The sequence below is a fragment of the Heloderma suspectum genome, chromosome 7 (assembly GCF_057233095.1).
Source record: "Heloderma suspectum isolate Gila_16-S chromosome 7, 16-S_ref, whole genome shotgun sequence".
Lineage (NCBI taxonomy): Eukaryota > Metazoa > Chordata > Lepidosauria > Squamata > Helodermatidae > Heloderma > Heloderma suspectum.
In genome coordinates this window covers 39852527-39869143 of record NC_139464.1, presented here as the reverse complement: position 1 = coordinate 39869143, position 16617 = coordinate 39852527, and the positions used below count along the sequence as shown (strand labels likewise).

General features: G+C 45.2%; 1 protein-coding gene across 3 annotated transcripts in view; it reads right to left on the bottom strand.

Moving 5' to 3' along the window:
• Window positions 1-1203: 1203 nt before the first annotated feature.
• Window positions 1204-16617, bottom strand: part of MCM5 (minichromosome maintenance complex component 5) — a 37865-nt gene continuing 22451 nt past the window's right edge. The window contains exons 17-19 of one of the 3 annotated variants that reach the window (XR_014784281.1): window positions 16109-16219; window positions 6890-6982; window positions 1204-1641 (exon numbers count right to left, since the gene is read on the bottom strand). Coding sequence is in view for 2 of the 3 variants with exons in the window: in XM_084809708.1 (XP_084665834.1) it covers window positions 16118-16219 (102 nt within the window). In the remaining variant the exon portion in view is untranslated. Of the gene's footprint in view, window positions 1642-6889; window positions 6983-13862; window positions 16220-16617 lie in introns of those variants that run through there. The other 2 variants (XM_084809708.1, XM_084809707.1) reach the window with 2 other exon arrangements.

The following is a 16617-nucleotide window of genomic DNA, read 5'->3' as shown; positions in this document are numbered from 1 at the left end:
ACCTCCTGAAACCTAATACAGACCCGAATACAATCTGCCATCAAAACTGATACAGTTTCAAGCTCATGATGTGATTCTTGGAACATCAGCAGCAACCAAAGCTTTCACAAATGAGTGTATTTGAAAAATGTGCATGAAAAACTGCAGTTTTGGAAAATGCTCAGAAACATCCCTGAATCAATAGGAGAAAAATGCGTACATTTAAAGAATGCACACAGTTGATGCATACAATTGGGTAAATGTGCATAAAATGCACACAAATCTTTGTGCAAAAAGAAAAACAAAGTTCAAAATTTGATCCAAACTTTAGTTGGAACAAACTTTGAGATGGAATTCAGAGAATAGCAACATGTTCAACTTGACTGATTTGCATGCCCCTAGTGCCACTGTTCCACTGAAAACTACACACACACACACACACCTCAGAGGGATGTTGGAGAAATCTGCAATAGATTCAAATGAGTTCAGATTTCTATGAATCCAATCTGTGGATTCCACCACAGAATGTCTTTTTCCAAGTCACAAGGATTCTGCAGACTTGTAGACCGGTTTTTCGGGGGGGGGGTGTCTGCTACTGTACATTAGTGCTAATTTGCATTAACTAATGTGCATTCATGCATTTACGCAAGTGCACATTTATGCTAATTCATACTTGCGCTAATGTGAAGCAGCATTAATGCAAATTAGCACAAGTAGAACAAAATTCTGGTAAAACAAAAAACTGATTTTTTGTTCATTGCTCATTGACAGAATCGGATTTTGTTAAACCAGAATTTTATTCTACCTGTGCTAATTCGCATTAGCACAAGTGTACATGAGCGTTAATGAAACAAAAGACATCTGCAAAACACAGATGAAATGGATTTTGAAAAATCTGTACATCTTTAACCTCTCATACCTGCAGTTAGACCTGGGAGGGAAGCTGTTACTGGATATCTCTTCAGCGCTATCCATTCTGGAGGAGACTATTTAGCCTCAAAAACTAGATGGAACCTGTGTGTGAAGTACTCTTTTCCTCTGTCTTGAATCTCCAACCACTCAGCTTCGTTGGATGACCCTGGGTGTTAGTATTATGAGAGAGGCGGAAAAAACTCTTTCTATCCACTTTCTCCACCACACCACAGATAATTTTATACAGCACCCATGTTTTTCTTTAAAAGGATAAATGTAGCCAGGAGGTGTGTGTGGGGAGAAAACAATAATGAAAGGGAACCTATAATTTAATCACTCCTTCCATAGGAAATAGAAGTTGACTAATTACAGGGCAATTCATCAATAATCACCAGCTGGTCTCCACAGGAAGCAATACAGTGGGCTGATCCCTGAAAGGAGGAAAGTTTTAATTAACATTTCAGGGGAGCTTTGCTAAATGGGACGTACTTCTGAACGAACATTATAGAAAAAGTTTGCCATAGGGAAGGACATTGCTGGAAAATGCAAAATCACAATTTTAATCCTGCTTCCAGATAATTATGGGAAAACAATGCCTCAGCAGTACCAAAGGATTCTAGTGTGGAAGCAAACGCTGTTGCTGCTTCCTTTCCTCCAAGTATTTGTTTCTCAGCAGAACATTCATTCTTCTTTCTCCTTTCTCTCTTTGGACAGTGCTGACGTCACCAGCCATCCTGTAAAAGCAGCGGCCTTTGGGGGAAATAAAGAGAAGGCATACTTGGCAAAGGATAGATTGCTGCTCATCATTTTAACTCGCTGCTAAAGTGGCAGGAGAGCAAAGCAATCTAGCGCATTAAGCTTCCACACACACCCCACTCTGTTCCCCCGCCTCCCTAGAGACCTTGCAAAGAGGAAACGTGAGGGCACGTTCCATCAAGCCCACGTCAGCAGTCAGTCGGCATGTGGCAAGCTCGCCTGCTTCAGCTTGTGCTTCCCTTTGTTTAAGACGTGGCTGCCAGAGGCAGTACACAAAGATACAAACAAGAGCACAAATTTAATGAACACAACTGGATTAACAGACTGGGACAACCTCCAGCAACGGGAGGGTGGGGTGCTTGCGTGGAGTGGCTGGAGGCCTGGGCTAGCTTCCTATGACCATAATCTTTCTCACCGAAGCAGGATCCTGACAAGAACATGCCTTTGAGGTATTAAAAGCCAGAAAGCCTTCAGCTTTCTTCCAAACTCAACTGGAAAGCGCTGCTTTGTTAGATGAGTAAATTCTGGTAGAACTGCAGGATACTATGTTGTCCTTTTACCGTGCCCCCCTTCTTGCCACAAATAACACTCTGCTCCAACTGCCAGTTGTCCTGGTTTCTAGAGTGGCCATGTGGCTTGCTCTACAGAGCAGAATGCTCTATTTCAAGGTGTCCTTGATTTGAAGGGCTCTCCAGTGCAAATCTGATTTAAAGAACCATAAAGCAGAGGCCTTGAAGTTGCCCAACACCAGCGAGCACCTGCACAGCAGACTGAGCAGGCACACAGGTCACCTAGTCACAGTCTTCTGCAGGATGGTGATATATATTGCATTTCTATTTAAATTGTAGTAATTATTTCCAAATCTGCATCTCTCTCTCTCTCACTCGTTCGTGTGTGTGTGTGTGTGCGTCAGCCTTCCCCACCTGGTCCCTCCAGATGTTTTAGATGACAACAGCTAGCATTCCTGACCAGTGGCCATGCTGGCTAGGGCTGATGGGAGTTGAAGTCCAAAATATCTGGAGGGCACCAGTTTGGGGAAGGTTGGTTTAGGTCTGTGTGCATATGCAAAGTGCTTGCTGTGCCCTCTTTTGTTCTCTTTTTTGGAGATGCATAAGTGGACTGGATACCCTACTAGTTTCCTACAGCCATTTGTGCATCAAGATTTCAGGGCCCTATATAGCTCCCAGACCATCATTCTGGTTCCGGAATGCTTCTTTCTGCTTCTACATCATGAGTGATTTGCCCCCCCAATACATTTCCACCCACTTTCCCCCTCTTTCATTCCAGTGCATTAAAAAAGAAGTTAAGACTGTGAATGAACAGTCAAATTGGTTAGAATAATCATTCCTCTCCTATTTACAATAGTCACAATAATTGCTATTCATAAGATTTAAATTAAAAAACATTTTTTTAAATTTTTTTTGCACCAACCACTTGCTGCCCTGATCACACCCTGCAGTTAAAAAGACTGAACCAGCAGGCTTCTAAAAGCAAAAGAACAGTATAAAGCAACTAAAGGATTAAAAGCAGGATGCTCAGAAGACTCGGCAGCATCTGAAGTTTGACAATAAAGGAAGAGAACGGAGAGAATTCAAGAGCGAACGCGCCTCTTGGTCCCCATAACAACCATCAAATTGGCACAGAGAACTCTATTGTACACTTGAACTCCCAGCGCTGCATGGAGTCCTGCCATGCTCTGGCACGTGCAACTAGCCTGGAATGGGCTGTTTGCATCCATATTCACGACTCACTCGACTCACCCAGAGAGGGAACGATGCTTGTAATTCCTGCCGATTGCTGCCTGGCAATATTGCTGTCACCAGATGATGCCAGAGAAGCATAAGCCAAAAGATACCCCAAATGCAATCTAGCCCAGGGGTGAGCAGAAAGTAGATCAGGATCTACTGGTAGATTTCTAGCAGTAGATCGTCAAGCTAGTGGAGATGACAGTATTCCAGCTGAGCTATTTAAAATCCTAAAAGATGATGCTGTTAAAGTGCTGCATTCAATATGCCAACAAATTTGGAACACTCAACAATGGCCGCAAGACTGGAAAAGGTCAGTTTATATTCCAATTCCAAAGAAGGGCAACGCCAAAGAGTGTTCAAACTACCGCACAATTGCGCTCATTTCACATGCCAGCAAGGTGATGCTCAAAATCCTACAAGCTAGGCTTCAGCAGTATGTGAACCGAGAACTACCGGAAGTACAAGCTGGGTTTCGAAGAGGCAGAGGAACTAGAGATCAAATCGCCAACATTTGCTGCATCATGGAGAAAGCAAGAGAATTCCAGAAAAACGTCTATTTCTGCTTCACTGACTACGCTAAAGCCTTTGATTGTGTGGATCACAACAAACTGTGGCAAATTCTTAAATTGATGGGAGTACTAGACTACCTTACCTGTCTCCTGAGAAACCTGTACGAGGGTCAAGAAGCAACAGTAAGAACCAGACATGGAACAACCGAGTGGTTCAAAATTGGCAAAGGGGTACGACAAGGCTGCATATTGTCACCCTGCTTATTTAACTTATATGCAGAGTACATCATGAGAAATGCCGGGTTGGATGAATCACAGGTCGGAATTAAGATTGCTGGGAGAATTATCAACAACCTCCGATATGCAGACGATACCACCCTAATGGCAGAAAGCGAGAGGATCTAAAGAGCCTCTTGTTGAGGGTGAAAGAGGAGAGTGCAAAAGCTGGTTTGAAACTGTACATTAAAAAAACTAAGATCATGGCATCCGGCCCCATCACTTCCTGGCATATAGAAGGGGAAGAAATGGAAGCAGTGACAGATTTTACTTTCTTGGGCTCCAAGATCACCGCAGACAGTGACTGTAGCCATGAAATTAAAAGACGCTTGCTCCTTGGGAGGAAAGCTATGGCAAATGTAGACAGCATAGTAAGAAGCAGAGACATCACCTTGCCGACAAAGGTCCGTCTAATCAAAGCTATGGTTTTCCCAGTAGTAATGTATGGCTGTGAGAGCTGGACTATAAGGAAGGCTGAGCGCCGAAGAATTGATGCTTTCGAACTGTGGTGCTGGAGAAGACTCTTACGAGTCCCCTGGACTGCAAGGAGGTCAGATCAGTCAATCCTAAAGGAAATCAACCCTGAGTGCTCATTGGAAGGACAGATACTGAAACTGAAGCTCCAATATTTTGGCCACCTAATGCGAAGAGAAAACTCTCTGGAAAAGACCCTGATGCTGGGAAAGACTGAAGGCAAAAGGAGAAGGGGACGGCAGAGGATGAGATGGCTAGATAGCATCACCGATGCAATGAATATGAACTTGAGCACACTCCGGGAGAGAGCGCAGGACAGGAAGGCCTGGCGTGCTATGGTCCATGGGGTCACGAAGAGTCGGACACGACTGAACGACTGAACAACAACAAGATTGTCAAGAGGTTTTTCAATCCCTCTTGGTCGCATTCATATGACACAACAACCCACCCTGGCGAACAAGCCATGCAGTGTTGAGCCTAACAGACAATCAGGCTTACTGGGGGTTGCTCTTTCCCTCCTTCCCCTTTGGTCCTTTACTTGGCTCCGGCAGGTATGCCAAGGGACTTTGTGGCAGAACCTATCTTGTCTGCCCATCCTGTCCCTCTCACCACAGTGATCGCAAACCCATTGTCGTTTCCTGACTTTTAAAATTATTATTACCTTTTGTGCCCTGATACTTATGCAAGTGGGGACCAGAATATTTTTTTAAATTATTTTTTTTGGTCCCAAGAATTTGCACAAATGTCTTTGTATTTTTTAAAAAATTGGTGGCGGGGCAAGCTTTTCATAATTGCAGAAATATGCAGTTGTGGCTGTCAAAATTATATAGAGGTTTGCCTTGCCTATTGCCCGGTATGTTTCAGTTGTCAAAGGGAACAAAGTGCAGGATGAAACATACAAGGTAATTAACAAGATGGGGCTGCGTATAGGCAAGTTTGACAGCTGTTGACAGGTGGGGAAAAGGGATCAAGATCAACCACTTATCTAGGTGATCCCCAGGGTTTTAAGTGGTGAACGGACACTTCGAGGTGCTCTGCTTCCATTCCACATTTTCCTGAGTCTCCAGCAAGTCCTATTAAGAGAGATCTTGAGTCCACCCCCTTTTTGCGGCTCTCATTCGGAGCAGTTACTGCTGCGGTTACTGTCTAGCAAGCTTGAAGTCTCCCCACCTCAATCTCTAGCTTAATTGCCTCTTGCATGTTTGGCCAGTCCACACTCCAGCCCTCTGCAAATTAGCTTTCATCATTGGTTTTCAAGTTGTGTTCTGAGGAATCTCAGTAAGAGTATCGGTAAATTATTTATTTATTTATTTATTTATTTCTATACTGCCCAATAGCTGAAGCTCTCTGGGCGGTTCACAAAAATTAAAACCAAACAGCACACAATAAAACAATTAAAAATATATAGAACATTAAAACCACAATATAACAATACAACCACAATAAAACCTAGCAGCAGTGCAGGAGTTTAAAATACAGATTTAAAACAGCAAAGCTAAAAGTCTAGAAAGCTAAAATGCCTGGGAAAATAAAAAGGTCTTCACCTGGTGCCAAAAGGAATACAATGTAGGTGCCAGGCAAACCGCACTAGGGAGCTTGTTCCAGAGCCAGGGTGCCACAGCAGAAAAAGCCCTCCTCCTAGTAGCCACCCGCCTCACTTCCTTTGGCAGGGGCTCATGGAGAAGGGCCGCTGATGATGATCTTAAGGTCTGGGCAGGCACGTATGGGAGGAGGCGATCCTTCAGGTAACCTGGCCCCAAGCCGTTAAGGGCTTTAAATGTTAATACCAGCACTTTGAATCGGGCCTGGAAATGGACTGGCAGCCAGTGCAGCTGAAAAAGTACTGGCGTAATATGAGCTCGCAAGCCAGTCCCTGTTAACAATCTTGCTGCCCTGTTTTGGACCAGCTGAAGTTTCCGGACCATTTTCAAAGGCAGCCCCACGTATAACGCATTGCAGTAATCCAGACGAGAAGTTATCAGAGCATGGGTAACTGTAGCTAGTCAATCTCTGTCCAGATAAGGGCGTAGTTGGTATACCAGCCTAAGCTGGTAATGGCAAGAAAACTTCCCTCGCAGTACACAGTCACCAGAGGAGGGGAGTGGGGTGCAGCTATGCTCTAGGTAGAGCTGACATCAGGGGTTGGCATTGTCAGGCACCTGTTGAAGCTGACCCCTCCCCACAAGGAGCATCTACTCTGGAAACACTATTACAGGACCTAGGAATGTCACCCACAATATTTGGAGCTCATTCACTTCCTCATCCTCCAATGCGGTATGTGCCATCTTCTGTCAGCAATGCTGTTCTACATAGGACCAAGAGCCCAGGCTGTGGAGAAAAGAATTGATGGACACGAATCTCACACCAGAAACAGCAATATTCAGAAACCAGTGGAAAAACTCTCCATTGTATGACTCAATGTCCTGGGCAGGACCTGGAAAAGGCCTTTAGGAGGCACATCTAAACAACACATGTTCACATCCCATCACAAACTGTCTTTGGAACTCCCTTTAGTTTCAGAAGTTTTTTGTCATGCGTCACTGGGAACAGAGCTGTTCAAGAAGCACAAGAAGTCCTTCGAGTGTGCAGAACTAGTTGCATGTTTTTTTGGGGTGTCTGGCCCATATCTTAAGCTGTGACATCCTTGGGAGCCCAGAAGCATACATTGGGGTGGGGTGGGGGGAGAGATGGCAAAAATATCCTTCCTGACCCCAGTGTTCAATCTCTGACAAATTAAATGGATGCTCCTGGGAATGTGCCACTTCAAATTCCATGTGGAAAATCTGCTCCCTTGTGTTAAAAAATAAATTAAAAAACTCCTTGCACATAGAAAACTAACTCACCAGGGAGAGGCCTGGGTAGAACCCCTCCTCTTGACATGCTAGCTTTCTTTGGGTTCATTAATTTGACAAAATCAAACATGTAACTTTCCCAAAGCCATACCGTCTAAACAGCATCATACCACATGCTGTAAGAAAACATTTAGGCCCTAGAATTTGGAAGGTGGGGGCTAAGAGAACAAAATTCAGTGGTTTCCACGTTGTAGTAGAGAACCCCCTTCTATAGCACATCCCTCACTGTCACATTCTCAACCCTCAGTGTCTCTGCTGCCCTTAATATCTGCTACCATGTTCCTAATTATTCTTGGAAAGCAAGCAACGAAACCCCACCCCGGGCTTTGACTACACTTGACCTCTTGTCCCCATGTAGAATAGGAGAGGGGAAGCATTCAAGGCTCTTTAATTGTATCGGTTATACACACACTCTGTGAATGTCAGCCCAATTAACAGCGTCTCTTTCCCCTCCACAGAACCAAAAAGCATGCACGCAGCCTGCCATTTGGGAAATGTCAGCAAGGCTCAGGCATATGTAATTGGGTGAAACAGCATGCGTGCTGACTCCAAGAATATTGGGGGGCTGCCGGGCAATGTACCTGTGGAGAAACAATGCCACGCCCTGTGATGGGGAAGGCAAGACCCCCCCCACAGTAGTACTCGGCCCTGTAGCAAACACATTTTTGAATAGCTGGCATTGATTCTGGCTGAACATCAGGAAAAGCTTCCTGACTGTTAGAGTAATACGACAATGGAACCCGTTACCTAGGGAGGTGGTGGGCTCTCCCACACTGGAGGCATTCAAGACGAGGCTGGACAGCCATCTGTCAGGGATGCTCTGACTTGGATTCCTGCATTGAGCAGGGGGTTGGACTCGATGGTCTTGCAGGCCCCTTCCAGCCCTACTATTCTATGATTCTTACAATAGTGGTTTAATTTTTTTCCTACAGACTGGCAGAAGCGCAGCGGCCTCTTAAACTATAAATACCAAAGCCACTAGTACGAGTGCCACTGTGCACCCATCACTACACCAAGCCGTCGTCCTGGCAGTCTGGGCGAAATGAAATTGCCAAAGCATTTCTGCCCAGCAAAAGGCTAGAATCCCAACAAGGTATCGCTAGAAACTCGATCTAATTAATAAACAGGGCACAATCCTAAACATAGAACTGGCTGCTGCAGCAGTGCACAAAATTACAAGGGGCCCCAGAGCGGGCCTGGCCTCCTTATCTTTTGAACAACCCCTTGTGAATGTACAGCATTTTTGAAGGTTATAGGAAGAGCTACCATTGGCTAAAATGGGAGGGGGCTTGTGGATTTCATTAAGGGCCCCCTCCCTCCTCAAATTCAAGTACTACTGTGCTGAAGAGGTTTGCTGTTTGGGCTGATTTTGCAGATAAGAGATAAATACTGTCTAAATCAGGGCCAGGGAGGGGGAAGGATGTGAAAGTACACAAACCTGAAAAGGAACAGAAGGGCAGATTTGGAGCCACTTAACTCAGTGGGGTGTACCTCGCAGTGAACTGCAGCTATCACATGACTTAGGGAGACAGACATTTGATCCATAATTCATCACGGTTTTGCAGAAAAAGTGTTGGCAACAGCTGATCTGTTGCAACAGCTTCACCCCAAAAGTAACCAGGCAACAGCGACAGGGTTATCTTCATTAAGAAGCTGTGTTGCCCATCACATTTTTAGATGTATCTGCCTATTAGTCAGAGAGTATGGGTGCTTCCAGGCAGAGGGCTCCTAGCGCTAACAACCAGAAGGTATTGTGCACCTATTCCATCTTTTCCTCCTTAACGTGTTTTTTTTTCCTGGTAAGAAAAAAGATGGAAGCAGCCAGGGGTGCAGCTCAAACTGGACATTAGGGCTGCAGCCCAGGGCCCTGCAGCTCAGGAAGGCCCAAATGACCATCCAGAGAGTGGCACATGATGGCAGTGTCAGAGCAGCAGAAGCAAACTCCATTTTATTCCTGTAGTCATGACACTGCTAATGCTGGTCCTGACTGAAACCCAGGATGGCTACACAGCCCCACCAAAATCAGAGCCACCAGCCTCCACTGGATTTAAGTGAGGTTAAAATGAAAAACTGAACATACTCAGAGCGGGTTTTTTCCCTCCCTCAGGGTTCCAACCCTGATAAATCCTGTTTGCCAACCTTGATAATAATAAAATACTGTTGTGCTACAACAACAGCAGCAACATCAGCAATGTAGAAGCGGTTTTAAAGCATGTAATGGCAGTTGGAGGGGGGAAGAGAAATGCTAGTTGTTTCACAACTGAAGCAATGCAGAAGGTGTTCTGAACCCCCCCCCCCGGGGGGGGGGCTCTTAAGTCCAGGGCCTAAAATTACCTAGCTGCACCAGTGGAAGCATTAGTGGGAAAACACAGGGGAGGACGGGTTACAAATGGATGACGTCTGGACCCCATGTAAAACTCCGGTTTGGAAGCAGGGAAACTGCAGGATAAAAGCCTTGTCCGAAAGCACCTGAAGCCTCTATATGATCAAGACTGGTCCTGCTGGCTGTTTGCTACCTCCAATATCAAAAGCAGTATGCCTGTGTTTACCAGTTGCTGGAGAACATGAGCAGGAGGGTGCTCTTGCACTCTTATCCTACTTGTGGGCTTCCCACGGGCATCTGGTTGGCCACTGTGTGAACAGAATGCTGGACTAGATGGACCCTTGCTCTGATCCAGCATGGCTCTTATGTTCTTAGAAGAGGAATGGATTGCTTGCAGATCTCATGTAGTGCTCAGTCAGTATCCCTCCAGATGAGGACAGCAGAAGCACTTTCTGATCACAAGCCAGGTCATCTCTTCCCTTTTATTTTGATAAAGCAACAGCAACTTAACTCATTGCAGCCAGCAGCTTGGGGAGTTCCAGTACTTGTTCCCAAATTCCTAGCACCCTCTGCTGGCCATTAAGTATGTAATGTTCAAATACGTTCACAATGCCCACTTATGGATAAGAACTTAAGAGCCATGCTGGATCAGACCAAGGGTCCATCTAGTTCAGCATACCGTTCACACAGTGACCAACCAGCTGTCAATGGGAGATCCACAAGACATTAGTGCAACAGCACCCTCCTGTCCATGTTCCCCAGCAACTGATGTACATAGGCATACTGCCTCTGGCACGGGAGGTAGCAAAAAGCCATTAGAACATGTAGCCACTGACAGCCTTCTCCTCCAGGAATTTGTCAACCCCCCTTTTAAAGCCATCCAAATTGGTGGCCAAACTGGTAGATAATATTCTTGTTTTTCAACAACAGTTGTTCCCATATTATTCTTTTAGAAGACCTGAGGGCAACTTGAGAAAATGGCAGATTTATAATGTGGGCAACCTATTTCAGAGAAAATGCAAGCATGGGCACAAAAACAAACTAACACAGAGGTCAAGGTTGCTTTCAAATTTCCAAAAAACAGAGATCGAGATTCCCGTTTCACAAGACCAGTAGTGTTACCCTTAGAACATTAATAATTATTAATCATAGAATAGTAGGGTTGGAAGGGCCTACAAGACCATAGAGTCCAACCCCCTGCTCAATGCAGGAATCCAAGTCAGAGCATCCCGGACAGATGGCTGTCCAGCCTCCTCGAATGCCTCCAGCATGGGAGAGCCCACCACCTCCCTAATAAAATGTTTAAAACCACTAGCTGTTGCACAAAAACTAAAGACAAAAGAGGCCTTGACCTTTGACTCACAGGCCTGGTTCGCACATCATGCTAAGCCAGGGTGGGTTGTCACCACGAGTGGCTGCAGGGTGGCTTAGTGTAATGTTAAAACCCAGCATGGCTTTTCTCCCACAGGTTGTTTTTCGCAAACAAGCCACCCTGAGGACCCATGGCTTGTAGCAGGGTTGTTTAGGGTGGTTGTTATTAAGCTGGTTTGTCATGACACCCAAACCTGGCAGTTGCTTTATTTATTTTTTATCATTGCATTTATTCCCCGCCTTTTTTCCTCTTGCAAGGAACCCAAGGCGGCTTACATGATCCTCCTCCTCTCTGTATCCTCACAACAACAACCCTGTGAGGTGGGTTGGGCTGAGAGTCTGTGACTGGCCCAAAGTCACCCAGTGAGCTTCCATGGCCGAGTGGGGACTAGAACCTGGATCTCCCAGCTCCCAGTCCAGCATTCTAGCCACTACACTACACTGGCTTCAGCATGGGTTGTGTAAAACAGCGAGAGCCACCTGGCAAGAGTGGCAAAAATCCCTGCCACCAGCTCTTTGCGATCTTGCTAACAATATCCCCTATTACATCTTGAAATGACACTAATCAATTTACTCTTCCATTTCGTTGACTCCCTAGACAGCAACACCATTCCCCCCCACACACACACACACACACCTTTGGGAAGATTTGTGCAAATGTAACCCCCACACATACCTTTGGAGAGACCTGCGCAAATTTAACTTATTTAAACTTTTATGGAGATTTGTACAAATCTGCTAATGTGCAGTATCTACTCCGCTAAATTAGTTACTAAGCTACTAAAGTTTCACTGAAAGTGAAAGAAAAAAATTCATTTGCACAAATTTTTAAATATTTTTGAAAATATTGTACTATAATTTTAAACTTCTAAATGTTGATATTGTTTTTTATTGTCTTATATTTTATGGTGTTAATTGCTGTGAACCGCCCAGAGAACTTCAGCTGTTGGGCCACATAGAAATGGAATAAACAAAATAAATACAATTTCTTAACCATAAACAACCCAGCATATCCTGTTTCAGACATCATGTTACCAACCTATGAATGGGGCATTTGGTGGTTGCTTATGCAACCTGGAAGTGGCTCATGCACTGTGCGCATCCCCACAAACCGTGGATTAATTCACGATTTGCTGCCGTGATGTGCAAAGTGGCCCGCTGTGTTTAGGTGGCTAGTAGTGGGAAGGGACAAGTGACAGCCACAGACTGTCAGCTCTTCTGGGCATTAAAAGCCATCCGTTGAAGCCTAGAAGTCATGCCCTGTTCACTGCTGGATTCCACAACTTCACACCAGATCCTGGTCACTTTTCCAAACCATTCCTGCTCCCATATGCTGGCTAGCCTGATGGGAGCTGCAAGCCAAAATATCTGGAGGGCCACAAGTTGCCTACCCCTACTTTAAGCACCTATGTAACACAGCCCTATGCATGTTGGAACATGCTCTGTAATGAGTTTGAGATTGCAGCCCTAGACACTGGTGATACTTTCTGATCTAACAAGAGCAACCTGCAACAGAATGTTGCCATGTGAAGTGCTCCGGTCCAGGGTTCCAGCCAGCTATGCCTTTTTCCAGGATACATCATTCCACTCTCCCACCCCAAACTCCCTTTTCTCATTCCATGGCCACAGGCCATGCTTTGGGCTCTTTTATTTCCCTTTGCCTTAGGATTTTTTTTCCTGAAGGTATTTTTTTTAATTTCTGCAAACCCTGGGGCTCTCCCAAGTCTACTGCTACTTCCCTTGTGCGTGCAGGTAGTTCCGTTTTGGTTACCTAAGTACCCACACTCGGAGATTGACTTGGGTATTAGTATATACAGAACATGCCTGTAGAGCCAACTTTCCACTTCAGAAAGCTCACTTCATAAGCCACAAAGGGTTGCTCTTCTGAGAGCCATTACAGTAGTGCAGGACAAGCAGTGTCCAAGGCCCCACATACATGATCACCCTCTCTTTTGTAGCATGACCATTTTGCATCTAACACACCATGAAGCAATTCACCTGTAAAACAAAAGCCACCAGGCAGAAGGTAGATCTGCATCTATTGGTACATCCTTGGGTGGTTTGCAATAGGTTGGCAAGGATTTCTGGCTTCCAATTGTTTAAAGTAGGCAGCAGCAAAATGACTCCCCCATTCCCACTCTTGAGTTATGCTGCTTAAATGAGAAAAGCTTGGGGTAACTTGGTGTGGGTTTTATGTGGAATGACTGAGCTCCATTCATTTCTGCTATTCACCAATTCCTGGGCTCAGAATTCTTTAATTTTAAGTGTATACCTTTTGCACCAGGCTCTAGTGGGTGGAACTTGGGGTTCTAATAAACCCGTAAAGTAGATCCTGCAAGCCTGAAGTCTGCCCACCCCTGTGCTAGAGTACAAGTACCCTGCCAATTTTGAGAATGGGAGAAAATCCTCCCAGCCCCCAATACACTGATATTTCAAGGGCTAAAGAAGTCCTGAATTGACTGGGCCTAATGCATCTTATGGAACACTTTCTCCCATCTGTACCTCCTCTGAGATGGTCCTACTTCGAAAACATGAAGCTACCTTATTTCGAGGTGGTCCACCTCACTCATTGTCTACAGTCTTGTACAGAACAGTCAAGGGCTCCTTGGAGGCCTCTCTCAGTCTAATCCAGTAGCCAAGTCCAGACACAGACAAAGGGATTCCTTTCCAAGCTTTATTCTTCTTTTACAACTTAACAACTCTACCGTTAGCAACTAGATCTGAGCAGCAGAGTACCTATGCCCTAAGTTGGAACAGTTGGTCCCCGTTTGAAAGGGAATTACTGGCAGACCCCTGAACTTAAGGGCTAGGGAGAGTCCTTCCCCTTTTCCCTTGGATCCTCTGGGCGCAGCCGTTGTTTGCATGCCAACCGGGCACTACGCCTCCTTTCTGCGCCCTCCATTCGGCGCCACTCTCTGCGTCGCGTGTCCACCAAGTTTGCTATCCGCGCTCTGTCACTCCCAGGACTGCTATCTAAGCTAGGAATGCTGGTGGGAGGAATCTCCGTCAGCTGTTGGCCCTGGGAAAGAGGAGCGCGCTCCTCTCCCAGGAGCGACTGCTCTTCCTCAGAATCAGAACTACTCTGGGATTCTATGGGCTCAGTGTCCACCCTGACAAACACCAAGCCAAGGTGTGGTTTGTTTGAACCCATTCCCATAAACAATGGTTCATTAACCAGCTATAAATCAGCAATAGAATCCATCATTTGTTGCTGGCTTATGAAATCTGGGTCATTTAAACCATGGCCTGTTATGATGTCTGAATCCAGAATTGTAGCTTGTTTGTGGTGCTGTCTGCCCTGAAACAGAGGCGTCCAGCAAGCACAGCCTAAGAATGAAACAACTCTGACAGTTGGTAGATAAGCAGCAGTTACCTTGCTTGTCTGCAAGATAATTCATGGGTAAAGCAACAAACCATGGTTTAAATAAACCATGGCTTAGCGTTATGTGCAATTACAGCCTAGGAGTGGTTCTCTAGGGACTCCAACAGGAACTTTTCCAAGCACTACCTAGAGATGCCAAGGACCCCTTGTATGCAAAGCACACATTTTAATTCCAAACTGTAGCCCTTCAGTTCCACAGCCATAGTAGTTTAGGTCAAACTGGGTCCTTCTTGGCAGTGGTGCTGTTTTTGTGGCATTCACTGTCTATGGAGGTCTGCTTTATACCTTGAGTTAACTAGTAAAGTCTAGGATTGTTTCATCAGGCCTTTTGGGGGATTACGGAGATGAAGTGTGTACAACTATCTATGTTACACGAGCCTGGCTATTTAGTTCCTAAGTTGCTGTGTTGGAGGGTTTTTGTATGCTGCTATTTTAGATCATACATTGTTAAACGTTATCTTGTCATACACACTACTATTTTTTGTGATGTTTTTAGTGAATTGCTCATTGTAATGTTACTTTGTGCCCGCTTATGGAAAAAACAGGTTTAGAATAAAACAGAATAAGGAAGGTTTTTCCTCCCAAAAGGTAGGCATTCCTTCTTCAAGGGCAGTACTATGGGCAGACATCACTTTTCTCTAAAATGAAATATACCTGCATGTTAGAAAGCTGTGCACACATGTGTGCCTGACTCACCTGTGAGCAGACGGCAGCATGCAAGTGAACCGATATGCTTTGGTCCCTCTCTGATTAAGCCTTTCCCTACTTGCATTCATGGAAACAATCATGGCTGAAGTCACTCTCTTACCTCTGCTATGGCACTGGTAGCTATGTAGAAGTAGCTCATTCAACAAAGGAAGGATTGATCCTAGCACCCTAGCTACAAACATCAGCAGCTTGACGCACAGAAATTACTTTAACGTCTACCGGCTAATTACTTATTGATTGCATACACATGCCTTAGAACTCACAGCTCTCAAGGGAAGAACCTTTGTTTTCTGCAAACCTTTTGCTCTCGGAGCACTATCAGTGACTTCAACGTAGGTCACTTGAGATCCCAACATTGCTGACAACACCGAGCGACTTACCGTCCAGAGTGAGTGAATGGAAGGATCTAGCAGAAACTAGTTGGAAGAGATGACCTCTGCAACAGCCCAGCCTTCTTCACCCCACCTTCCACACAACACCATCCGTCACAAACACATCATAACTTATTTGTTATGATTGAATGCAGTTAAAAGCCTTTTAATATTATAGCAAAACATCAAGGTGACACTCCAATGGACAAGCTGAAACGAATTAAAAAAAACAAAAGCTCTTCTTTTCTTCTGGCCTCTGTTGACCTCCATGCCTGGAAGAACTTCTGTACTTAGGATGTAACTGTCCCAAGTTCCTCTCCTTCTTCGCTCTGAAGGACTGTGTTGTAGAAGTTAGGGATGGGAGGTGAGTGGTATGAGAGGACTCCTAAATTTTTTAGAAGTGCTGACTGCATGGAATACCAACCAACTTTAAGGTCTCAGGAGTACCTGGGTATTTTACTTGATGCGGTAAAGGACCTTGCGCTGCATGCGATGTTGGATCTCACCACGACGCATCATAAGCTGCAGCACCCTGTAGATGGCATGCTCAGGATATTTCTGGGAGGGAGGCAAGAGGGCAGAAGACATCCTGTGAAGCCCATTACACCAAAAAGCAACAACTAAATTTGGAAGGCAATGTTGGGCAAGCTGAGATTCTAGCCCCTGGACAATTTGCCATGCAGGGTGTTTGGATTAGCCTTTGCTCTGCAGCCGCTTTGCCTCCAAAATACAAGAGGAACAAAGTACTGTTTGTTTTTTAAAAAGGGGAGAGAAGGAAAAGGCAGCTTCCTTTTTCATCCTCATTCTGTGTTACACATAGTAGATTTGTATTTATGAGAAATAATCCTTCCCAGTGGGAGAGCGCAGCACTCATTCAGAGCACCCACCAACCCACCCCATTTCTCCCTCTGCTGCATCCAAGGGGCTGTTCAGGGGAAATGGGAGCTCTGTGCACA